The sequence below is a fragment of the Euphorbia lathyris genome, chromosome 7, assembly GCF_963576675.1.
Source record: "Euphorbia lathyris chromosome 7, ddEupLath1.1, whole genome shotgun sequence".
NCBI lineage: Eukaryota > Viridiplantae > Streptophyta > Magnoliopsida > Malpighiales > Euphorbiaceae > Euphorbia > Euphorbia lathyris.
The window spans coordinates 88,579,683-88,607,059 of NC_088916.1; the positions used below are offsets into that span (position 1 = coordinate 88,579,683).

General features: G+C 34.5%; 2 protein-coding genes across 5 annotated transcripts; both read right to left on the reverse strand.

Annotated features, from left to right (window-relative positions):
• Positions 1 to 5,155: 5,155 nt before the first annotated feature.
• On the reverse strand, positions 5,156 to 7,649 carry LOC136235055 (uncharacterized). Its single transcript, XM_066024574.1, has 5 exons — positions 7,483 to 7,649; positions 7,141 to 7,353; positions 6,978 to 7,070; positions 6,386 to 6,712; positions 5,156 to 5,386 (listed from the first exon to the last, which is right to left on the reverse strand). Exons 2-5 carry the CDS (start codon positions 7,330 to 7,332, stop codon positions 5,372 to 5,374), a joined length of 627 nt encoding a protein of 208 aa, XP_065880646.1. The 5' UTR covers positions 7,333 to 7,353; positions 7,483 to 7,649; the 3' UTR covers positions 5,156 to 5,371.
• LOC136235054 (uncharacterized) lies at positions 7,594 to 13,166 on the reverse strand. Of its 4 annotated transcripts, none has more exons than XM_066024571.1 (8): positions 13,002 to 13,166; positions 12,641 to 12,679; positions 10,434 to 10,586; positions 8,478 to 8,771; positions 8,338 to 8,403; positions 8,056 to 8,261; positions 7,838 to 7,955; positions 7,594 to 7,727 (listed from the first exon to the last, which is right to left on the reverse strand). In XM_066024571.1, exons 3-8 carry the CDS (start codon positions 10,579 to 10,581, stop codon positions 7,654 to 7,656), a joined length of 906 nt encoding a protein of 301 aa, XP_065880643.1. In that variant the 5' UTR covers positions 10,582 to 10,586; positions 12,641 to 12,679; positions 13,002 to 13,166; the 3' UTR covers positions 7,594 to 7,653. The 4 variants fall into 4 exon arrangements, with proteins under 4 accessions (XP_065880643.1, XP_065880645.1, XP_065880644.1 ...); XM_066024573.1 differs by having other exon boundaries at positions 8,478 to 8,564; positions 11,017 to 12,679; XM_066024572.1 differs by having other exon boundaries at positions 8,478 to 8,606; positions 11,017 to 12,679.
• Between the last annotated feature and the right edge of the window lie 14,211 nt (positions 13,167 to 27,377).

The following is a 27,377-nucleotide window of genomic DNA, read 5'->3' on the forward strand; positions in this document are numbered from 1 at the left end:
ACCGAATTAAGCTTGATTCTCATTGGAAATTTACCCGACGAACGAGCAGTTAGAGATGAGATCTTAAAACCATCACTAGAAGAAAAATGAGTATTAATGAGAAAAAAATAATGAGAATAAAAAAAATTCTCATTAAAAACATAAATTTAATAACTTTAATGAGAATAAATGTGCAGTTCGAGCCTTTTGACAGCTGTCTCGGACTCTGCTATTTATTGAAGATAATTTGACTTCTCAATATGTTTCCTTGGGTGTACTAAGAATGTCGAAATGAGAGTGGAACTTTAGGGGACATTCTGATGTTACCAAGAATTGTTGAAATGGTAGAAAACTGACTTCTATATATAGCATTTTATTTGTACTTCCCCTGATATGATTTTATGTGCTTCTGAGAGTTAGTTTACTAAATTGCATTATTTAATTCTTTCTCATATGGTAATGACTGTTGAATGATGGAAATTTGGCTCAAATGACTATTAGAATTCACCTCAATTTGCTACATTTTGCTATTTATTGAAGATAATTTGACATCTGATTTTAAAGCAGAATATAACCAAATCGGAAATTCAAAACTTCAGGATGCTCATAAATATCACATGTTGCAATTATTGAGTTTGTATTGTGATCATGTCGTGTCAATTTCGAATTAGTGTCAAAATGATTAAACCGTAGTCCAACCCAAAAAATTTCATATCAATCTCGTATTAACCTAATCGGGATAGTATCGATTACGTGTGGTGTTGTCGAGTCATATTTAATTTTAATTTGGATCAAATTTATTTTTAGGAAAACCTCACTTTTAATCTTCAGGTTATTGGGATTCTCCATCTCATTAATTTTTATCCTTGCCGTAAAATATTGGTTCAATTTTATCATTTTCTAATAAATTCCGTGGGCACGTTTTATTCGAAATTATTTTGAAAATGATAAAATTAAATCAAATTTTCTATTATCAAAATAAAAATCACAAAAAAATTATGAATGGACAAAATTAACTTATTTTATAAGATAAGGACAAAATCATTATTTTTTTCAACGACTTTGGAAGGAGTTAGGCTTATAAGTACTTAATTGAGAAAAATAATGGATTAAACAAAATAAAATCACATGATATGCATACTATGTTTGTGCTCAATTTTTGAAAGGATATTGAAATTAAAAAAGTTATTAAAATTTATTAATTATAAGATTAAGTAGATTGATTTGTCTGAAACTAAATCTAAAAATAAGATTTCTTTGGTGTTGTCAGTATCCCATTGTTTCTAGAAGAACAGTTTGATTGAGTCCCACCCTGGAAAGCTAGAGTTAAGAAAGGGTGGAGCTAGTGGCAGGAAAAAAACATATATTATCCCTAATTTTCTTTAATCTGGCGACGAAGTTATAGGGAAGCTTAAACTACTCTTAGTTGGCTAGTAATGGAATTCCAGGGCAAACTCCAAATATGAGAAACTCCAAATAATCATTTGGAATTGGAAATTGAACATCACTGGGTGCACATGTCTAGAACAACATATTCATTTACTAATTTAGAACAAAATTAGTTTCATTGCATCAAACTCTAACTTTAAAACACAAAAACCATTCCACTAATTATATCAGTGCCTTTTGAGTCCATCCTTGTACTCGGTTCCTGAGGCGTTCAAACTCTTTTTGGTATTCGTGCAAGGACCCTATCTGCTTCACCCTGGATAAAGCTTCATCAAAATCCTCACAATTCGTTGGACCAAACCTGGCCCACAACTCCTCCAAAAAAAATGGCCCATGATATCTCCATGCTCTCTTCTTTGTACGTTCTTTTTAGAGACTGCCACCATTCACTAGCTTCACCCTCTAGGTGAAACGATGCTAACGGTACCTTTTGAGCCTCGGTGGTCAGTTGGTAGTCAAAGAATTGTTCGACTCGTGTACACCAGACAGTCGGATCCTCCCCAGCAAACCTAGGAAATTTGAGTTTGGCTAGTTGTGAAGAAAACATCGGTTTTCCTCTTGTAAAAGTCTTCTTGTTTTCCTCCTCACCCGTCACGTGTCGATTTTCAGAGTGCCTGGAATTGTTGCTACCTTCACTAGTATGATTTGGCCCATACGATCCTGACATATTGCTGATGGCTTCTTCAATCTTAGTCATCTTGTCTTCAATTCCCAATTCTATTTTGGTGAAACTGTCATGAAGACTACCTATTCTCTCTTTGTTGCTCGCCATGAAAACCTCGCTTTGATACCAATGTTAGGTCCCAATCAGGAGATGATTTTCAATCAATGAAATTGAGTTCTATTTCGGGTAAGAACAAACCACAATAAGAAATTTATAATTCAAAATTCAGATATCCTCTCTAGAAAAGCCCAAGGGATTAAATACAATAATTTGCAACCCACTTCCCAATATCCTAGCCTATTTTTACGATACTAGTGGTTTCCCACTTGAGACCAGTTCTTTATTTATCTGTTCTTTATTTCCCAAGGCACCACCGAAGAGCGTTGGCGGAGCAAGTGAACCACCATGCTTGAATCTGATTCGATCCATAAATGAAACCATTATTTCTCTCAAGCTATCTCAATGGCGAAAATAACAGCTCTTAGTTCCGCAAGGTGTGCAAAGCTGTCTGGTATCGGAAAAGCAAAACACCCTCGAGCAAAGCCTCTCCCATTTCTAAAAATCCCCCCTGCACCCGCTGGACCCGGCGCTCCTTCCGCAGACCCGTCGGTTTCACTTTAATCCATTCCGGACCTGGCGGAATCTAGCGCACCAGTTTATAATCCGGAGCAGGCGGCGGATGATAGGGGTTAAAAAACCCTATCTTTGGGTACGATTTTAGGACGATTTTTAGCGTTATTTCATGAATAAGAGAGCAATTCTCGCATTTATATGCTTTTGTGTGAGTTAGTTGTAAATTGGAAATGTTTTATTTACTTTTCGTTGTTTAGGCTCGTTTTCTGGTTATTTTAGGAAAATATGGCCAAAATAGCATGTGCGTTAAAATTCCATTACCTTTTATAGGTAATTGATCCGCCAAAAGTGGCACCAAATGGAGTGTTTACTGGAAATAAGCGATTGGCGAGTCAATGAAAATAGATTTCAAAACATGACTAAATTTGATTTTTATTTTACAAAACTTATTTGTACATAAAAACCAGAAATAAAAATTAAAAAAAAATAAAAATAAAAATAAAAATAAATTAAACTAAAAATAAATAAAAATAAAAATAAAAATTATGAACGAAAGATAAGAAAAAAATTAAAAATATGAAAACGAAATAAATTAATGTTCATAGAACAAAAGACATCTTATTGAAAATTATGAGTGTCATGGTCGAGAAATTGGAATATCGATCTCGACACAGTAAGTTCAGAAATTTATAAAACTTCAAATAAAAATCACTATAGAGATTTGTTTAAAAATCTCTATACAATTAGAAACTTAAATTACGTGTGATTTTAATTCAATTGAGATTTCTTTAAATTCAATTGAGATATCTTTAAATGTAAAGATACTTGCCTCATTTAGTACAAATATTTAAGATACATAGCATATTTTCAATATCTTTCAATGAAGTTTTTTATTTCTAATCTAATCATTATTGCTAAGCTAAAGATGAATATAAAATTTTAACTAAAAATGAAAATGTAAATATTAAAATACAAAAACTAAAAAGAACTAAAAAAAATGTGATAAACCTTAAGAATTCTCAAGGAGAATAAAAAATATGGACAAAATTAATTACCTGGACCGATTTAAAATAATGGTCCTGTCCGTTCTAACTTACCTGGAATAAGATGTTTTTTTTTACGTTTTCTCAATTTAAGGATCTACTGATTTGCGGTTGAATGCCCGAACTTCTAGTTTTGTGCACGAACTGGAACTACGCACATGAACCGAAACTTTCAAAACTATATTAAAAGTATACAATTCCTTCCTAGCGGATAAGGTAATTTCATTGACTGTATTCCCCATTCCTACTTTCTGATATATCTGTCTGAGAAGAGTTAATTGGCCGTTTCTTAGAGAGATAAATGTAGGTGTTTAAGGAAATGATATGATAAAAGAAGAAATTATTTGGATGTAACGTAGGATTTGAATAATTTTTTTACAAAGAGATGTGATATTTTGGGTGAAGGGTTGGTGTATAGAAAAGAGGTAAATGTGTTTGGGAAGAGGTAAATTTTCTGGAAAAATCATCTGTCACGTCTGACATCATGTTTCATAAAATTTTCTTTTCCTTCTGATGTATTTGCTAGCCGAATTTCTTTTCTGTAGACTCCTTCTGCGAATTTTATTGATAATCAAATCTCCAGTTTATCTTTGACAAAACTTGGATTATTTTTTTATCTGCAAACATCTAAATGCAAATGTTTAAATAACAACGAGGATTTAGTCCTAGTGACCATCCTCAATAAAAAAAACTAGAAAATAAATAAATATATTGTTAACCAAGGTTCGGAATAAAACACGAAAAACATAAATTTTTGTTAAAAATTTGGCGTTCCCCGGCAACGGCGCCAAAAACTTGTTGAGCGCACTACAAAAAAACGGCTTTTAAGGAGGGTATATATTCTCACTAAAAGCCTAAATATCCTCATAAAAGTGTTTTTAATGAGAATAATTACTCTCATGGGCCCTTCATTACTAGGTCCCTTACTAAATTTATCAACGAGAATAAAATTTATCCTCATTATAAAAGTTACAATGATAATAAATTTATCCATATTAAAATAATATTTAGTGATAATGAAAACTTCTCATTAAAATATTTGTAATGATTAAAATATATTCTCATTAGATTGTTTATAATGATACAAAATTATGTTATTTAAATAAGTAATAATGACATAGTCACTTCTCATTAAAATAGTTGTAATGATTAAAATATATTCTCATTAGAATGTTTATAATGATCCATAATTATATCATTACTTATATTATACAAAAAAATATATTTGTTACCAGAAATTAATAATAATGTTAAAAAATATTCTCATTAGTGTTTTTATAATAATAAAAACTCTTCTTATTATACCATAATATAGAATGTAAAAACTATTCTCACTATAAATATTTATAATGATTTAAAAATCTCTTATTGCATCATCAGCTTTCCATCACAAGAAATAAATAATAATTGCAAAAAAAAAACAAAAATTAGAAATTTCCATCACAAATGAACCAATCATATATTTTCAAAGTAGCATAGGAACAATTTCATGTTTGCCTTACTAAATATATACTGCATATGTCCAAAAAGTAATAACATGTTCTTGTTCATCAAGACTAGAAACAAAATGTACTAATATGTTCATTTGAAAGAACTATTTGTCCAAAAAATACTAACTATGTTAATTTCTAGTCTAATGTTGGCTTGAACCTTCACTTAACCTTCACTTTAATATTCCCTGCAAGAAATAATAAAAACATTAATTAATAACACAGAAATCAACCTTTGAGTTATGTCCGGTTAATTCTAGCGTTTTACAGTTAGACTCAATAATCTAGAAAGGTTTATGTACACCGTTTAGATAAAAGACTCAATAATAAGTCTTATTGAGTCAATTTTTGCTCTACGCTTTGACTCCATTAATTGACATTCAGACATAAATTAATCTCAAAGCTTGGAGTTATGTCCTGTCAATTCTAGCATTCTACAATTAGATAAATCAAACAAACTTTCACATGGTGAGAAGAAAATATGAAACAAACTATACCAAACAACATAACTGTAACTTGTGGGTAAAATTACTTCTGAAAATCAAATCAAGTTGAATTATGCTATATTCATGTAAATATGATAATTACAATGTCTACTCTGTTCGAAAGCGACCACAGATAACTAATGACAGTTTGCCAAAAGGAAAATTTGGATGCCTTTTGCTATCAAACGTTGAAAACACCAAGGATTCATCTGTTTAAAGTAAGAAATTTCAAATATGTCCAAAAATGTCAACAACTGAAGCACAGTTCTGGAATATATTAAAAACATTCAACTCTTTGTCATTGTTATTTTCTCCTTTACTGTTATACCAACCAACCAACCAAACTTAATTGTTTCCCATATCCACCAGTTCCCACCAGTAACTTCTCTTTCTGTATATATTCTACAAGTCAACTTAATTATTCATATCACAACTTTTTCGTGTCAAAAGCATTCACAAAATACACATAGTTATGTACTCTTATCTAATTATATAGGCTCAGTTGGCATGCTAATTTTGTAGGAACAACAACACTAATACTGAACCAGAAGACACAAGGCAATGTATATTGGAGCACATTTGATGACATCAATATGTGCAGCATTTGCATTAAAAATCATATGTAATCCTGTAAAAGATTGAGGACTCAAAAGAAAATAGAACATGTGCTTAAAGATGAGAGATATGTTAAAGATCACACACCTCATGATGGTCAGAATTTGTACTTGGAGATGCAACAGGTGATGATTGGACACAACCATTCCCCATGTCTAACCTACTTTCAATCGCCTCCAATCTTCTCTTGAGATTACGATTTTCTTCTTCATTATCTTGGATTTTAGCATCCCTTGCTTGGATTTTAGCCTCAAGCTCTTTTTCATAAGTAGATTTTGGTCCACTCAATTGCTTTCGCTTTATTCCACCTCCATAACCAAAGACACGGTTGTGGGACTGCGGTCCAAAGCATTTGTCAATCACCTCCATCGTAGAAAGTGATGGGTCAAATTGTGTGGTCTTCACAATTTCATCCTACAAAGAAGCCCATCGGATTACATGTGGTATAAAAAACAACATAAATAAGATACCTTAGATGGCTAATTAGAAATGCTGACATATTTGTTTATCGCTTCTTGGTCTTGCAATTTTCCATTTTTTTACCGAGTCTCGAAGAAAAGTCTTGGGAAATTAGGTGGATTTCCATCTTTGCCTCCCTAGTTTGACGTAAATGAAGGTGTAAATTTGTTTAAGTGATTAATGAAACAAATGAAAAAAACATTATAAACTTGTTTCTTACCATATCATAAATAATTGCTCGATGTGGTTTACTTCCACTTCGATGAGGCATCACAGTCTTGGCTCTATTTTTCATATTTCGTTTGCTCATTCTCTATAAACATTTAAAAACATCAGCTTCCTTATGAACTGTTTAGTTGTAATATACAAGCAAAATACTAAACCTGAAATTCTTCAGTAGAGAACTTCTCATTCACAAGCCATGTCCAATCTCCAACATTAATAAACGGTGGACAATTTTTCAAGGCTTCTCCTTTCGTTTTGCAAGGTCTCACATAAGTAAGGTACAAAGTTGACCTCCATGCTGTCCACAAATAACCCATATGCTCCAAAGTTTCTTCGCGATAAATGTCCATGTTCTCATTTTCAAAACAGTCCTACAACAAATGATACAACACATAAGTACTACAACAAATAAATAAAAGATCACTACTTCAGAATAGATTTTACGAACCATCCTATACAGTTAAGGGATTCTCTTATGTAATTAATCAAAATAGATTTACCTTGACCGAGACCCATAGATGGTTCTTGACTTCTTTCGTCACATCCTTCCAAGTTTGAAATTGTATTGGACAAATATTGACATCACGAACAAGTCTCCCCAAGTGCCTTGACCAAGATTTATGATTATCACCCACAGCACGATTATTGTAGAATTCAATCTTAAGCTTTTCTCATGTCTTTAGAGATGCAACTTTCTTATTCATATTCTTCCCCCTGACTTTTCTCATCCCTTGAGGTGTAGAATCTAACAATATAAGATGTTTAAATTCAATGTCTATAATAGATTTATACCATGGAGAACACAAAACTATATGTTTTAACATGAGGAAAATACATAGCATATAATTAACTTACCTTTGACATACTTGTCTGATATAATATACACTGAGTCACCAAATTTACCATCTTCAGCAATAGGAGTATATTTTGCTACAAGATATTGACCAACAGCTTCTGGTGGTATAAGAAACACCTTAAATACATAAAAAGAATATAAGAGTTAGCACTAAATTGCATTGCGAAAATAAATATTACCATCACTATTTCCACTTTGAATAAGGTAAATTACTTGCCTTCTCAGTCTGAGATAAGCTAATAGATTGAAAATCATTCTCTACTCCAAAGTTCTTTGAAGTGGTGATAAACATCTGAATAGTGCTAGCTTGTTCATTCCCTCCAACAACAACACCAGACACTGTCACCTTCCTGTTTACCTTAAGACCGCCTACAATCTTAACATTTGTAACTTTCGGATTTGATGAAATTGAGATAATTGGATCTGTAAAAAGATATTTTTAATCAATGAAATTGTAATGAATAACAACATAACCATTAAAATAGATTTTCAATGTTACCTAATGATGGATTGCACTCCGGCATATTTGTAACTATCGGATTCGATGAGATTGCAACAGTTGAAGCTGCAAAGAGATATTTTAAAAATGAAATTATAATGAATAACTACAAAATCAATGAAACAGTTTTATAACCGTACCTAATGGTGGATTGTCCTCTTGAAGTTTGAAGGATAAAAGGGGGGCTTTTGGATCTTCGTTGAAGTTAACATGTATCTCTGGATCACCTGCATGATCCTTAAGCATGAAGATGATATCGGTATCATCATCTAATGAAAATCCCACATCGTTAGTGATTTTGAACTGAACAGAATATATATCGCAAAATTTTTTGCATAACCTCAAAACATCTAAGTAAGAACTGTCTTCATTGAAATCCTTGTCTATGTATTCTTTTTCGCCATAGTGCATAACAAGAACATGACAGCTGCTACCTTTAATATATATATAAAATAACATCAAAAAAATCAGTAAAAATTAAAACAAATATATTTGAACAACTAAAGACATAATACCATAACTAGAAACCAGTTTTGTTTCCCAGTTTTGTTGGTAACATGCTCAAATCAACTTGCTTATGCTCAAACCAGTTCTGTAACAGAATGGCAAACCAGTTCAGAACTGGAAACCATTACAAAACTGAGTTTACCAGCATGTATATGTATATATGAGTTTAGGTACGTTTTGAAACTGTAAAATTGGGACAGCTTAAAGTGTCATTATTGCCTGCTGGTTTAGGGTATAAATTAATAAATAGATGACTTTGAATTCTATTAAATATACCTATTGGATGAAGTAACATAAGCATATTCATATTCCTTGTTATTCAAAATTCTTTGGATCCATTATAGTGCTAAATCTCAACAGTGATATATGAATAAATAAATGTTGAAAGTTAGAAAATAGGAAGCTAAATGCACCTAAATGCATATGATGTTATGTAGTGGGTAGGCTTCCAAAAAAATCAAGTGGGGCCTCAACAGACAGCGATTTACATGGCACAAGAAAGAGGGAAGCGAAGAGAACTACTTCAAAAGTTCATGAATGTGTGTTCTGCGGCCAAGGTATTATTATTATAAAGCATAAATATAGTATTGTTAAGTTTGATAGTTAAAGTGAAGTAAATGAGAATGAAACAGATAAAGGCATATAGAATTCTCGATGTTGGTGGAAAAAGCTATATTGGATCTCATTCCCATTCTCAATGTTAGGAAGCTTGTGCTTGGAACCTCCAAGTCCACCCTCAGGTCAAATATATCTATCACTCCCTATTTTGAAAGTATTTCTCAAATTATTGGATAACTCATCTAGAATTCTGAGATTTATTTAAATTGTTTTCTGTTATAGGAAAGTGAAGGGAAAGAAAGGAAGTGGAATAAGTGAGATAGTTGAGGATGCATCAGAGTTTTGTGGAGTTAAAATCGTATGTGAAGGAAAGGAGGTAACTGAGCAGATAACTGCACCATTAACAATGCTTTGAAGACTTTTCTTAACCAAAAATATTCTTCACATCCCATTTGCTAATAAGTTTGAGCTATTTTTGGATTTAGGAATAAGTACCAGTTGTAACATAACTAGTTAACTGGGTTACCAGTTCTATTACATAACTGGAAACCAGTTCGGTAAACAAAAGAACTGGTATCCCAGTTCTATAAAGAACTAAACAGAACTGGTTTAACAGTTCTGTTTTTTGTAAACAGAATCAGTTCTGTTTTTTTGTAAACAGAACTGATTACCAGTTCTGTATATAGAGTACTGTAAATAGGTAATTCTATTCTTTTTCAGCCAAGATTTAACCCCATATACTTCAATAGATAATCGGTTCTGTAAACAGAGTACTGTAAACAGAACTTCTAATAATTTTTAGAAAACACATAAAAATTTAGCCCCATATACTTCAATACAATTTGTCAACTGAACTAGAAGGACTCACATGCTTAATATATAATATATGGGCCCAAATTAAAGTACATGACCAATTTGATAAATCTGAACAAGTGCAGTGACCAAATATTACTTTTTTTCCCTATAAAGAGAACTGGTAACCATAGAAAGAAAATGAAAAACAGAATAAGAAAGACAGAAACTATACTTACTTGTATGATTTGCAACCAATGTTTTAGGAGTTTCTTTTATACTTTTACGTGTTTTCAGTTCACTTCCTCGCCTCTTAGCTAACATCCCAGGTGGTATAAAATTTCCACCCTTTGGGGCCTTTAACTTGCTATTTTTGTCCTTTATCATTTCAACTATACATGGCAAAAAGATGATCATTAGTTCAACATATTAAATATTTTAGAGAAAGTATCATTCATATCCTAACAACTCAAATAGGATAGTAGGAAAAAAAGATGACATCAATATGGAAAAACATATAAAATAAATTGGAACTTTAAAAGTTGGTGGCTATTCCAAAAATAAATTTGAACTGCAACAACAATCTCAAACTTAGAACGTTACTGATGGAAGTTTCCTAATAATATTGAGAAATGTTAAAGCTACTAAAATAAGATGAGAAAGTACAATATAATATGGTCAACTGTTCATGAATCTTTGAGTTTGGTTTATTGGCAACTTGGTATACTTAGTGGGAGGCATGCCCATATATATATATATATATATATATATATTATGTTTCCTTAACCATGAATTCTCCAGGAAAGAGAGTTTAAACCTTACCACTTTCACAATCACCCCTGATCTACCCCTGATCTTTGTTGGGATTATTAGCAGAGTTGCACCAATCCAAAATGCTTCTTCTGTGCAATACTCAAAGAGCAAGACTTATGAATAAGGCAAGCAAAAATAGCGAATTGTTTGAACAAAATGCCTCTAAAAGAAAGTCAACAACACGTTCTCGTTCTTACTAGATTATGGAACATTTCTATGACTCACGCAGATGATCCATAGTTACCATCTCTGGGTGTATTCAATTATATGGAAAAATTGATCCTAAAAGGTACTAATGATACAAATTGGCTTCTTAGTGGTCAAAATATCTATATCCCCTACTACTACAGTTATCTATTCCTACTGCTACTACTACAGTTACTCTAGTATAAGGAAGGAATTAGGAAAGAAGCTTGCTATTGGGAACCTTTGATTCCCCGAGGACACACTGGAGTTGAAGTAAGATGAAGAGATTTTTAGCTCGATCCCATCACGCATGAAGCAAATGTCAGTTCTACTGGTTAGCTCAGAATTCCTGGGCAAAGAAAGCCGGTTTTTAAAGGGAGAGCGATAAGCAAGTAAGCCGGACCACGGTTGAAGAAGTTTATGTTTGTTACACACGCTTTAGAGGGAATGAAAACCAATAGTAAAGATAGAGAACCCATTCGACTGAGCGACCCAACCAAATTCTGGTGAATGAGTTGGTCGTTGCTTGGTTTCCCCATCCTCAGAGTAAAGCTTACCAAGTATAAACCAAATTCAAACAAGAGTAATAAGAACTACACATGCTTCCTCTGTTTCCTATAACAAATGCTAATTCATCATAAATAGAATCCTTGGTAGTAGTGAACTCTCAAATCTGTTTAATATCACAACTTTAGTTCTGGGACTAAAAGACTCCACGAATTTTCATGAATTAAAAGCCCAATCAGGAGAATCAATGGACAGATACATAAAGTTATATATACATATATAACTCTTAAAATTAATAAAGCAGAGCAGGACAAATAATTGATTACCGAAATGGTAACCCAATTCCATAAACAAAACTAGTTCCAGCTGTAAACAGAATTGTCTGGGTTATCAGTTTTGTTTACAAAACAGAACTGGTTCCTTTCATTGGATTTCTCACATTAATTCATACCAAATTCAGGATTTCTCATATTAATTCATATCAAATTTAGCATTAGCTTTTATGTTCATATACATGTAGGCCCATCAACTTAAGTATGGGTTTGAGGAGAAAATAAAAAAGAATAAAAAAACAAGAAGATTAGTGCAGCACATTGAAACAAGTAATGCATATATAATTGGTCTATATCCAGACATGTGGGTATTGCTACGTTGAGTGGCAAAGCACATAAAAACAAGTAATGCATATGTAATTGGTCTATACCTTTCAATTCATTACATTTTGATTAGTTTATTATATCATAATGGACATAGCATGAGGCAAAGATCACACAATAATTAAAAGAATTGATGATAATCTTAGACTTTAATTACTCATGCAAGTTCCAGATAATGTAAAGAATAATCAATCCAGGACCTTATAGAAGAAAGTGAAGCAAATTAGGGATTAGGAGGAACTAATAAAACCCGGAGAGTGATATATTCTCCACCAGTGTCTTGCCTTGACAAGTTGAGGTATCTGGTAGATTGTCTTCCCGTCCTGCAAAATAGAACTGGGTATCAGTAACCCCTGCTTAAGTATAAATCTCTGCTCAAATATAAATCCCATGAAGAAATTATCAATAATCGATTCAACAATCCTTACTCAAGCATAAATCCCCCATTATCATTGGGACTGTAGTAAAAGTTCCAATCTGAACCAGGAATTATGCATTCAGAACACCATGTGAAGTTTAATTAGAAATTTTACCTTTGGGTTATCTATTCAATTTCAATCAGTCCAAGAGCAATGGGAAAGAAAGAGCATACGTGAACAACCAAGATATAAAATGGATGGTTATAGGTGGAATAGAAAAACTTACAGTGAAGATGGCAGAATCGCATAGAGAAGTAGCTGCAATTAGAGAGGAGTCGAGATGTCAAAGGAGATGGCGATTGTCTGCGCGTTTGAGTTGGGGAAAGTAGGGTTTAGCGTTTGATTTTAGCTTTTTATTTGGGGCAAATTTTTTTTAGAGGGATTATTTGGAGAGTGGCGGTAACTCAATATTTGGGGGGAGGGAAACTTTTTTTGTGGTATTTTTTTTTTAAGCAAATAGTGAGAATCAGATGTGTTATTGATATCATAGTGAAATACAATAATAAGAATAATAAAAAATGAAATATAATAAATTGGTATGAAATTGATATTAATGAGAATAAAATAAAATAAAATTTAATAAATGAATTATTTTATCATTAATAATAAAACATATAATTTATTCTCATTAAACTTATTAAAATTATGATTTTAATGAGAATAGTTTTTATTCTCGTTAACTTTTTCTCACTGATACCCACTTTTCTTGTAGTGGCGATTTCCGCAAGTGTACGGTATACGCTTGTAGTAATAAAAGATATCAAACCCACAGGGAACGCTTTTTAACTAAAACTTTATTTAATTCGGTTTTATTCACGTGTTTAGGTTTAATAAAAGAAATACGTTTAATTGATGGAATTGGTTTTGGTAAATTAGGATTAGATAGAAGGATTATATTGAGTTTAGAGAACAATTCCGTTTTGGAATTTTGATTATAAAGTAGATACTTCCGTAATCGGAATAAAATAGAACTTATTTTCATAAAGAAAAGAAAGCAACTTTAACTTTGTGAGATTATGGACGTGTAACAATATAGCGATATACTCAATTAAATGGCTTCGAACCATAGAAATCCCCCTGGTGTTGAGATGATTCCTACCTTAATCAAACTAGTGTTTTATTTCTGATAAGCCGCGATCAGCGATCATGTCATCCATAAAAACTAAATTTGTTAAGTGTTCAACAAAGTTCTTATATGAATAAGATGGAATAGAACGTTTTAATAAAAACACCAATTTATCATTTTGAAAATCATTTTGTCAGAACAATATCAAAATAACAACAGTAAGAATGTATTGAATAAATAAGTATATCATTAATGAAATGTGAATTTTCACAAGTTAACAGAGAAGTAGAAACTTGGATAGCATTGCAACGAAAACTTTGAGATCCGGGTCGTCAATCTTTCTCTCAAACTCCGTAGGTTCGTCAAACCTCATGCGCTTCAACCGTCAATTCTTCTCGCTGGATCTTCGGAATAGAGACTGGTCTCATCCACTACCAGAATGAAAACTAAACTAATACTGTTTTTATAACTAATCTAATAACAATTCGTGTACAGCACGATTGTTTACACAGAATGAAATCTAACTTTCTGACTCATTTCTGAGTCAGAAACTCAACATAATAACTTTCTTCTCTAATTTCTCTAACTTTTCCAATATATCCAACCTTGATTTCTTAAATGGATCACTTATTTATAGTTGGTGAAGGGTTGTAAATGATGGGTCGTGTCTGCTGGTGAAGGGTTGCTTTTATCCGAACGAACAGACGCGTTTTTCCGATTTAAATATGTGTTTTGTGTGCAGAAGAGTTCGCTGTCGCGACTGAGATTCTAAAAATCTCAGTCGCGACAGGGGGTATAGGGGCGAGTGAAAACTTCGTTTTTCTCCCGAGCTGGCCTCTGCAAGTCGCGACTGAGATTCTCAAAATCTCAGTCGCGACATAGAGATTATTCCCTGTCTCTCGACTACTTTTCGTCCTCCTCGAGCGTTTTTCTGACTGATATGCATTCTCGGTACGTTTTTAAGGTTTTTCCTCCATTCTAGCTCCGTTTTAGCTCCGTTTTTGCTCCTATTTGGATTTTACCAAATATTTAAGTATCTTGCATCAAAGAAGTAAATAAAGACGTAAAAGTATTCCAAATGAATATAATTAGCATGATTTCAATGTAAATTTAATGTATTTATGTATGATAATTTAGGTATATTTTGGGCTTAATAGTAAAAAACAAAGTAACCATAGCGGGCACCTATCGTTCATACCATGCTCCTTCGGGTAATTGCATTAGTGAAAGATCACCTAGGAGTAGTTTAACTTAATTAGGAGTAAAATAACTTAGGTCGAATTAGTATAACTTAGCTAGGAGTAGCATAATTCAACTAGAAGTAGATTAACTTAACAAAACAAACTCAAAACCCACACTGCCTAGATAACACCTGAGACCAAGTAGCTCGATACTTGTGGTAAATAAATCCTGTGGATTCGATACCTGGACATGTCCAGATTTTATTACTTGATAACGACAGGGTACACTTATCCCTTAGTGAGCCTTCTTAACGGAGGCGCATCTGCGGACGGCTTCTGGCAACAAACTCTAACTCCTGCAGGTGAGATCTGAGCTTAAAGACTGAATTTTGGATTGAAGGGAGTTCATCTTCGAACACAGATTTATTCTGAATTTGCCAGATTAACCAAGGACAAGTTACAACCGACAAAGACCAGTTAGCAGAGAGAGCACGTCGCATTCGATGATTTTGTAGGGGGATGATAATCGTCCAAAGAATGCATTAAAGTCGGTTGTCGGGATGATAATCGTCCTGAACCAGTTACTAATAAAAGTCCACAAAGTGGAAGCAAATGGCTAAATTATGAAAAGGTGGTCAATTGATTCCATGCTACCCTTGCAAAGGATGCATCTGGAAACGCAGCAGAAACCATATTTTATCAGAACGTCGTGGGCCGCCATTTTACCGTGTAGGATTTTCCAATAGCAAACTGATCTCGAAGGAGGGATAAAATTTTTCTAGATGAACCAAGCCTAGGGAACCGTCGGTGCATGAGGTGAAGGATGATCAAAGAATTGCTTCACAGTGAAGCGCCATGTAACAAAAGGCTTCCATATACAAATGTCTGATTCATCCAAATCCCGACGAACCTGAGTTATATTTTCCCGGATCCTGATTGGCAAAAAATCAATATTGACCCAAAGGTCCCCAACAAGGAGGTCATTAACACAGTTATACATACCTGTTTACTGTTTTGCAAGCAGGTTCAGTTGATCCGCCACCGAAGGTAGGATCCATTCATCTGTCCAAAAATTGAGGGAAGAGCCATTACCAATCCACCATTTGACTTGGCTTTTGATAATCAGAAAACAGGCCTTGCAAGAGATCCAAACAGAGGAGTTGACCAGATAGCTCTGAGGCTGACCTGAACCATATAAGAAGCATTGTTTCAGAAGATTAATCACAAAGGAATCTCCTTGCACCAATTCCCAGCACATTTTGCCTAGCAAGGCTAAATTGAAAAGATGGAACTGTTGAATATGAAGGAAAATAGGCAAATGTTTGGCAGCGGAAATATAAATATTTTAACCCATTTCCTTAAACCAAGATCCGTTAATCGTTATTTCATACAAGGAAGGATAGAAGGAAATACCTTTTTGAAGAACTATCTACAGTTGCTAGCGAAGTGCCCTCAACTCTAGTTCCGAGTTCACGAGCACAAACCAAAAGACAAGATCAAGCAAATTAGAATCTCAACCAATGAATAGCAACCAAAATAGATTGCCTCTAACAAGTCAACACAAGATCAAGGATAAAGAGAAAGAGATGAAATCAATAGAATGGAAGCGAGCGGAGCAATTTCTTCTTCTACAATAGACTGGTCGAAATTCTCTCTCTGTTCCGGATTAACCCAATATACCTATAAGGGGGGATATATATAGCCTCTTGTATCTAAAACCTTAGTTAGATAGAATTAGGTTACTTCTTTTGAGTTTTATTCTAAAATAAAACTTCATAAATATTATCTATGGTTTTTAGATAACTTCTTTATAGTTTTATTCTAAAATAAAACTTCATAAATATTATCCACAGTTTTAGATAACTTCTTTATAGTTTTATTCTAAAATAAAACTTCATAAATATTATCTAAAGTTATATCTAAATATAAAGATAACATTAGGTTGTTTGGTAAAATAATATTTAGAAGCATTTAACCATTTTAAACCTTCTTACTTAATTATTCAATAATTATAATCTAATTATAATTGACTAAAATAAATTAATTCTCATATGTATATATATATAATACATGTATTTCCCCTTTTTCTATTTGGGCCTTTATATTGGGCTTCCATCTATTAATTAACATCCATTCCTCTTTTGGTTCCAAGTCTTATGTGTGACCCATTAGGTTCTTATTACTACTAGCCGTATACAACCATTAAATTAATTTCCCAAAGTTAATTTTAATCTTTGTATAACGGAATGGGTGCGAGGACTGTGATAGGCAGAATCGTAAACATTCCCCCAGAGTTATAAGAAGACAGGTTGATTCCGTCGTTGACCTTTCCGTATTAGTTACAGTATAATTCGATCCTTCATCAACTACATCCTTGAACAGAATCTTATGACTATGGATAATGTCAAGTCACATATAGCGAGACGTTCGTTTTACTTGTACAGGCCGAGTTAACTCCAATTAGATAGGTTAAGTGAAATCTGCATTTCAAGTCTTAAGCTATCACCTTGCAAGGATTTAGAGTCAAGTCTTCCACAAGCGATCCTTGGACGTATCTCCCATTTATCAGGAGTGACAAATGCTCAATCCAATGTTAACTATCCTGCAATTACTTCCTATGGTACCCAACGCCTGCCCGCACACACCCCAGAGTCATCTCTGTTATGGATCGTGTTTGAACAGAGTCAAAGTATCACATTCCATAATCCAGAATCACTAATTAACAATCCTTTGAGTCTGAGGATTACTTATACCTATTAATACCAATGTGATGAACAGGTGACAGGGATAAATCCATCCATCCTGTTATCTCAAGTCGGGTCCCCAATCCTAGAGAACGACGTTTCATCGGATCTATATAACTGTCCAGATATCTATATATATGAAGCTTGTGAGATCAGCTTTCTGTCGGACAGAAGACATTGTTACATACAAGTCTCAACAGTGATATATCAATCCTAAACATATCACTTGACTTGGGGTGGTTTTAAGTTTATTAGTTTATTATAAAGTTTTGTCTCACTTCATGCTTGTATGAACACTTTATAATCACTTTAAACAAACTTACGGATTTCCTTTTATTGGACTTTATGTAGTGCTTAAAGGGATTGCCTTTATATAGTTATAAAACATATATCTCAATAAAACAAATGATATAAAGAACAATTCATTTATATTAAGTTTGTATCCTGCAACAATTGTCTATAGGACACTAAACCCCAACATACTCCCACTTGGACTAAAGCCAATTGTTTCTAAAACTTATCCCAGTAGAAGCTAAATGACGATCATGTACTTTCTGGGTTAAAGGCTTTGTCAACGGATCTACAACGCTGTCCTCTGTAGGTACTCTTTCTATTCTCACATCTCCTCTAGCCACAATCTCTCTTATGATGTGGTATCGCTTTAGGTAGTGCTTGGATGCATTATGAGACTGTGATTCCTTTGCTTGCGCAATGGCTCCATTGTTATCACAGTACAGAGTAATGGGATTGATAATGTCAGGCACCACACCTAGTTCTGTAATGAAGTTTCTAATCCAAACTGCTTCCTTTGCTGCTTCCGCAGCAGCGATGTACTCTGACTCGGTCGTAGAGAAAGCTACGCTTCCCTGCTTGGAACTTTTCCAACTGACCGCGCCCCCATTCAAGATAAACAGGTATCCTGATTGGGATTTAAAATCATTCTCATCTGTGAGATGACTAGCGTCTGAAAACCCTTCAATTTTCAGATCTCCTTCTCCGTACACTAGGAACATATCTTTAGTCCTTCTCAAGTACTTAAGAATGTTCTTGACGGCAATCCAATGCTCGTCTCCCGGATTCCCTTTGTAACGACTCGTTACAGATAACGCGAACGCTACGTCAGGTCTAGTGCATAGCATAGCATACATAATCGAACCGATCGCGCTGGCGTATGGGACTACAGCCATGCGTCGTTTGTCATCATCAGTTTTAGGACATTGATGATTGTTTAACTTTATTCCATGTAGCATGGGTAAGTTACCTCGTTTCGATTCAAGCATGCTAAACCGATTTAGCACCTTTTCAATGTATGTAGCCTGTGAAAGACCAAGCAGTCTTCTCGATCTATCTCTATAGATCTTTATACCAAGTATATAAGTTGCTTCACCAAGGTCTTTCATTGAGAAGTTACCGGATAACCATACTTTTACCGACTGTAATAGAGCAATGTCATTTCCCATTAACAGTATATCGTCCACATATAGTATGAGAAATGCTATAGAGCTCCCACTTGCTTTCTTGTAAATGCAAGCTTCTTCGCAATTTTGTTCAAAACCAAATTGTTTTATGGTTTCGTCAAAACGCTTATTCCAGCCTAGCCTTGTAGGTGCTAACCTTTCCATCCATGTCAGTCTTCTTTTTGAAGATCCACCTGCACCCAATAGGAATTATCCCTTCGGGTGGATCAACCAAAGTCCACACTTGGTTAGTATACATGGAATCCATTTCAGAATCCATGGCCTCAAGCCATGCTTTAGAATCTGGACTAGTAAGAGCCTCTTCGTAGTTTTCGGGTTCGTCGTCAAACACGGGAACCTCGTTATCATCTCCCACTAGAAAACCATATCTAACTGGGAGTTCACGAACTCTTCGTGATCTACGAATAGGTGCCACTAGAGTCTCATCTAATGGGACTTCTTCGGGTACCTCAACTACTTCAGTTGTTTCAATCGGCGTTTCTTCCTCTTGAACTTCGTCGAGTTCAATCACGTTTCCCTTTTGTGTTTCTTCGAGAAACTCTTTCTCTAAGAAGGTTGCGTGCTTGGATACGATTACTTTCTGATCATCTGGATGATAGAAGTAATATCCCATAGTTTCCTTAGGGTATCCAATGAAGAAACATTTATCAGATTTAGAATCTAGTTTGTCGGACGCAATGCGTTTGACATACGCTGAACAACCCCATACTCTCATAAATGAGAACACGGGTTTCCTACCAATGAACAATTCATATGGTGTGGAACAAGCGGATTTAGTTGGTACTCGGTTCAGGGTGAAGAGGGCGGTTTCTAAGGCATTGCCCCAGAACGTCTTTGGAAGTAAGGTGATGCTCATCATGGATCGTACCATATCTAAATGGGTACGGTATCTCCTCTCGGGTACACCATTGTGTTGTGGTGTATAGGGAGGTGTCCATTGTGAGCATATCCCACATTCAGTTAGATAATTCAGAAAATCATCTAAAAGATATTCGCCACCTCGATCGGATCGAAGCGTCTTTATTTTCTTTCCTAATTGATTGTCCACTTCATTCTTGAAGCATTTGAACTTGTCAAAAGCTTCTGATTTGTGCCTCATCAAGTAGATGTAACCATGTCGAGTATGGTCATCTATGAAGCTTATGAAGAATCTGAATCCTCCTCTTTCTTGAACTGACATAGGACCGCATACATCTGAATGAATAAGTCCTAGAGTGTCTGATACACGCTCACCTTTATTGCTAAAGGGTGTCTTTGTCATTTTACCTTTTAAACATGATTCGCATGTTTCTAATGATTCAGGATCAATTGGATCTATAAGCCCATCTGAATGTAGCTTTAGCATGCGTCTCTTGTTTATATGACAATGCCACAAGTAAGTTGAATTATCTAGCTTATGTCTTTTGGTATCAATTGCGAAAACAGAAATCAACACATAAATCCCATTTTGTGATATTCCTGAGAAATAGAAAATCGAATCTCTATAAACTTTGCAATGTTTGTTCTTTATAGAACATACCAGACGTTGGAGTACCAGCTTTTCCCTTCTGGAGGGTAGCTCGGTACAAAGAACAATTTCTCTTCCAATGCCCCACGTCACCATAATAGTGGCACTTTCTTTTAGGCTTCTTCACTTCCTTTCCCTTAACTTTAGTGGGCATGGCTTTCTTACCTTTCTTGGGATGTTTAGGATTGGGAGAATTCCCTTTCCTCTTCTTTGATCCCTCTATGACAAGAGTCGGTATAGCCTTGTCTTTCTGAATATTGGGTTCAACTGACTTGAGCATATTTGCAAGTTCTTCAAGAGAGGTTTGCAAGTTATTCATCTGATAGTTCATGATGAACTATGAATAACTCTTTGGGAGGGATTGAAGAATTAAGTCTACACTTAGTTCGTTATCCATCGCGAATCCAATACTAGAAAATTTGGTAATGTAGCCAATCATCTTGACACAATGTGTCATTATAGATGTGCCCTCTTGCATCTTGCAACGATATAGCAACTTGGATATCTCGTAGCGTTCGCACCTAGTCTGTTTCCCAAACAGTTCCTTTAGGTGCATGATGATGGAACAGGCATAGTTGCCTTTGTAATTGCGATGTCATCGATGCAAGTATGATGCATCCGGCATGATCGTCATCAGCCTTGTGCTTTTGATAAGCATCGATTGGGAGCATCATCCTCAGGGATAGGGGGTATCGATGTATCAAATACATACCCTATTTTATCGAACTTCAAAACGATTTTGAGGTTACGAAACCAGTCGGTGAAGTTTGAACTATTCAACTTGTTATCGGTAAGTATATTTTGCAGATTGGTGTTAGTCATGATTTTAAGAGTGTTTAATTAAACTTGAGAGTGAGAAAGAGTAGACGTATGTCATTCATTTGCTTTAAAGTATCACAATCTAAAATTATAGGCCTTTTAATTTATTTCAGATTGCTCCCACTATTTTGCCAAATTAATAACCCTCCATATTAATTCGAAGAATTTCACAAATCCTTTAGTGAGCTAGAATCCTAACTCCTGAGATTTCGCCTTGAGTTTGGCCAACAAGTAGTCTCATTTGTTAGGTAGATTCATGCAATCAATCACATCTCGAATGTGATTCCTAGGTTATTGGGTTACTAACCACATTAGTAACTAATATGTCATTCATATTAATCCCAACCATTTTTCCCATTAGTTTATGACAACATGAGTTTGCCCATCCAATTATCATAATCTAATTTAAGTATTACCCCATATTCATGAAAGAACGATTTTCGATAATCCAGGTGTTACCATAAGACCCCGAGCTTGACTTTAGCAAACAACCCAAAGGCCCCCAGTACTGCCGGCTGAATTATAATATTAGGGAGGGGCAACCGATTCTAATAACTTGCTTATTTACTTAACTTTTTAATGAGAGATTTTTATTTAAGTCTCATAATCTAACTTAGTCTTGATTTGCTTTAGCATACATCAGACACACATACATACATACATTGACGTTATGGACATATCATCTAAATTATTCCGTCGAGCCAGAGACGGAATAAAAGGCCAAACCTAAGGAAATACTAACTATTACATATTTCTCTTTAGGTCCCCCGTCTTCTCCATGGCGCCTTGAAATTACATATTAATTTCTATACTACTAAAAGAAAACTTCAATTGAATTGAAGGGAATTAGATGAGAGGAGAAATTACAATAGATAGTAGAAAGGCAGGACGCGCAGGCCCTATTTCAAAAATACCAAAAGACTAAAGAGAGGGTCCAAATATGTCCATAACTCCAAACATGCATAGACTCAATTAAATAAATTTAATTGGTTGATTACATAACTATCTTATGTAATATTTATGTTAATCACATTAACTTATCAAATTAACTTTCATCCAATTTTACTTCTAATAATTTCGTATCTTTTATATTAATCCTTAGATTAATATAACTATACAAAATGTTAATTATGCACGTCCCATTTATTTTGATTTTAATTCATTTAATATTTTGATTTACAAATTGGTAAAACAAACTTTTAAACAAATTTTCATTCGATAATCAAAACAGAAAACTATCAATTTCTGAAACATATATATTTAAATATAAAAACGATTTTAAATATATATATATATCAGTTCTAAAACGGTTTTAAAACGATTTTCAGAAAATAGAAAAAACTACTATAGATTTCCGTTTTATCTTCAGAATTAATAAAACTGATTTTATCAATCTAACTATAAAACTAATAGATTTCGTTATCGTGATTATCAACTAAAATAATTAGGAACATATGCATAATCTATTTTAATTAACAATTAATTAAAATTTATTTATCCTTAGGATTAATTAATCAAAACTTATTTATCAATTAACCTAACCATAAATATTTATTCAATCCTATTGAAAAACTTCTAAATTTTCATATATGAAATAACGGATTTAACGACGGCTCTGATACCACTGAAGGAAAATAGGCAAATGTTTGGCAGCGGAAATATAAAATTTTTAACCTATTTCCTTAAACCAAGATCCGTTAATCGTTATTTCATACAAGGAATGATAGAAGGAAATACCTTTTTGAAGAACTATCTACAGTTGCTAGCGAAGTGCCCTCAACTCTAGTTCCGAGTTCACGAGCACAAACCAAAAGACAAGATCAAACAAGTTAGAATCTCAACCAATGAATAGCAACCAAAATAGATTGCCTCTAACAAGTCAACACAAGATCAAGGATAAACAGAAAGAGATGAAATCAATAGAATGGAAGCGAGCGGAGCAATTTCTTCTTCTACAATAGATTGGTCGAAATTCTCTCTCTGTTCCGGATTAACCCAATATACCTATAAGGGGGGATATATATAGCCTCTTGTATCTAAAACCTTAGTTAGATAGAATTAGGTTACTTCTTTTGAGTTTTATTCTAAAATAAAACTTCATAAATATTATCTATGGTTTTTAGATAACTTCTTTATAGTTTTATTCTAAAATAAAACTTCATAAATATTATCCACAGTTTTAGATAACTTCTTTATAGTTTTATTCTAAAATAAAACTTCATAAATATTATCTAAAGTTATATCTAAATATAAAGATAACATTAGGTTGTTTGGTAAAATAATATTTAGAAGCATTTAACCATTTTAAACCTTCTAACTTAATTATTCAATAATTATAATCTAATCATAATTGACTAAAATAAATTAATTCTCATATGTATATATATATAATACATGTATTTCCCCTTTTTCTATTTGGGCCTTTATATTGGGCTTCCATCTATTAATTAACATCCATTCCTCTTTTGGTTCCAAGTCTTATGTGTGACCCGTTAGGTTCTTATTACTACTAGCCGTATACAACCATTAAATTAATTTCCCAAAGTTAATTTTAATCTTTGTATAACGGAATGAGTGCGAGGACTGTGATAGGCAGAACCGTAAACATTCCCCCAGAGTTATAAGAAGACAGGTTGATTCCGTCGTTGACCTTTCCGTATTAGTTACAGTATAATTCGATCCTTCATCAACTATATCCTTGAACAGAATCTTATGACTATGGATAATGTCAAGTCACATATAGCGAGACGTTCGTTTTACTTGTACAGGCCGAGTTAACTCCAATTAGATAGGTTAAGTGAAATCTGTATTTCAAGTCTTAAGCTATCACCTTGCAAGGATTTAGAGTCAAGTCTTCCACAAGCGATCCTTGGACGTATCTCCCATTTATCAGGAGTGACAAATGCTCAATCCAATGTTAACTATCCTGCAATTACTTCCTATGGTACCCAACACCTGCCCGCACACACCCTAGAGTCATCTCTGTTATGGATCGTGTTTGAACAGAGTCAAAGTATCACATTCCATAATCCAGAATCACTAATTAACAATCCTTTGAGTCTGAGGATTACTTATACCTATTAATACCAATGTGATGAACAGGTGACAGGGATAAATCCATCCATCCTGTTATCTCAAGTCGGGTCCGCAATCCTAATGAACGACGTTTCATCGGATCTATGTAACTGTCCAGATATCTATATATATGAAGCTTGTGAGATCAGCTTTCTGTCGGACAGAAGACATTGTTACATACAAGTCTCAACAGTGATATATCAATCCTAAACATATCACTTGACTTGGGGTGGTTTTAAGTTTATTAGTTTATTATAAAGTTTTGTCTCACTTCATGCTTGTATGAACACTTTATAATCACTTTAAACAAACTTACGGATTTCCTTTTATTAGACTTTATTTAGTGCTTAAAGGGATTGCCTTTATATAGTTATAAAACATATATCTCATTAAAACAAATGATATAAAGAACAATTCATTTATATTAAGTTTGTATCCTGCAACAATTGTCTATAGGACACTAAACCCCAACATACTCCCACTTGGACTAAAGCCAATTGTTTCTAAAACTTATCCCAGTAGAAGCTAAATGACGATCATGTACTTTCTGGGTTAAAGGCTTTGTCAACGGATCTGCAACGTTGTCCTCTGTAGGTACTCTTTCTATTCTCACATCTCCTCTAGCCACAATCTCTCTTATGATGTGGTATCGCTTTAGGTAGTGCTTGGATGCATTATGAGACCGTGGTTCCTTTGCTTGCGCAATGGCTCCATTGTTATCACAGTACAGAGTAATGGGATTGACAATGTCAGGCACCACACCTAGTTCTGTAATGAACTTTCTAATCCAAACTGCTTCCTTTGCTGCTTCCGCAGCAGCGATGTACTCTGACTCGGTCGTAGAGAAACCTACGCTTCCCTGCTTGGAACTTTTCCAACTGACCGCGCCCCCATTCAAGATAAACAGGTATCCTGATTGGGATTTAAAATCATTCTCATCTGTGAGATGACTAGCGTCTGAAAACCCTTCAATTTTCAGATCTCTTTCTCTGTACACTAGGAACATATCTTTAGTCCTTCTCAAGTACTTAAGAATGTTCTTGATGGCAATCCAATGCTCGTCTCTCGGATTCCCTTGGTAACGACTCGTTACAGATAACGCGAACGCTACGTCAGGTCTAGTGCATAGCATAGCATACATAATCGAACCGATCGCGCTGGTGTATGGGACTACAACCATGCGTCGTTTGTCATCATCAGTTTTAGGACATTGATGATTGTTTAACTTTATTCCATGTAGCATGGGTAAGTTACCTCGTTTCGATTCAAGCATGCTAAACCGATTTAGCACCTTTTCAATGTATGTAGCCTGTGAAAGACCAAGCAGTCTTCTCGATCTATCTCTATAGATCTTTATACCAAGTATATAAGCTTCTTCACCAAGGTCTTTCATTGAGAAGTTACCGGATAACCATACTTTTACCGACTGTAATAGAGCAATGTCATTTCCCATTAACAGTATATCGTCCACATATAGTATGAGAAATGCTATAGAGCTCCCACTTGCTTTCTTGTAAATGCAAGCTTCTTCGCAATTTTGTTCAAAACCAAATTGTTTTATGGTTTCGTCAAAACGCTTATTCTAGCTTCTAGATGCTTGCTTGAGTCCATAGATGGATCTCTGAAGTTTGCAAACTTTATTTGCATCCTTTGATATAAAACCTTCAGGCTGCATCATGTATACATCCTCAAGCAGGTTTCCGTTTAGGAAAGCTGTTTTCACATCCATTTGCCAAATCTCATAATCGTAGTGAGCGGCAATAGCAAGCATTATTCTGATTGATTTGGACATAGCAACAGGAGAGAAGGTTTCATCATAATCAACACCTTGTTTCTGACGATATCCTTTCGCTACCAGCCTAGCCTTGTAGGTGCTAACCTTTCCATCCATGTCAGTCTTCTTTTTGAAGATCCACCTACACCCAATAGGAATTATCCCTTCGGGTGGATCAACCAAAGTCCACACTTGGTTAGTATACATGGAATCCATTTCAGAATCCATGGCCTCAAGCCATGCTTTAGAATCTGGACTAGTAAGAGCCTCTTCGTAGTTTTCGGGTTCGTCGTCAAACATGGGAACCTCGTTATCATCTCCCACTAGAAAACCATATCTAACTGGGAGTTCACGAACTCTTCGTGATCTACGAATAGGTGCCACTAGAGTCTCATCTAATGGGACTTCTTCGGGTACCTCAACCGCTTCAGTTGTTTCAGTCGGTGTTTCTTCCTCTTGAACTTCGTCGAGTTCAATCACGTTTCCCTTTTGTGTTTCTTCGAGAAACTCTTTCTCTAAGAAGGTTGCGTGCTTGGATACGATTACTTTCTGATCATCTGGATGATAGAAGTAATATCCCATAGTTTCCTTAGGGTATCCAATGAAGAAACATTTATCAGATTTAGAATCTAGTTTGTCGGACGCAATGCGTTTGACATACGCTGAACAACCCCATACTCTCATAAATGAGAACACGGGTTTCCTACCAACGAACAATTCATATGGTATGGAACAAGCGGATTTAGTTGGTACTCGGTTCAGGGTGAAAAGGGCGGTTTCTAAGGCATAGCCCCAGAACTTCTTTGGAAGTAAGGCGATGCTCATCATGGATCGTACCATATCTAAATGGGTACGGTATCTCCTCTCGGGTACACCATTGTGTTGTGGTGTATAGGGAGGTGTCCATTGTGAGCATATCCCACATTCAGTTAGATAATTCAGAAAATCATCTGAAAGA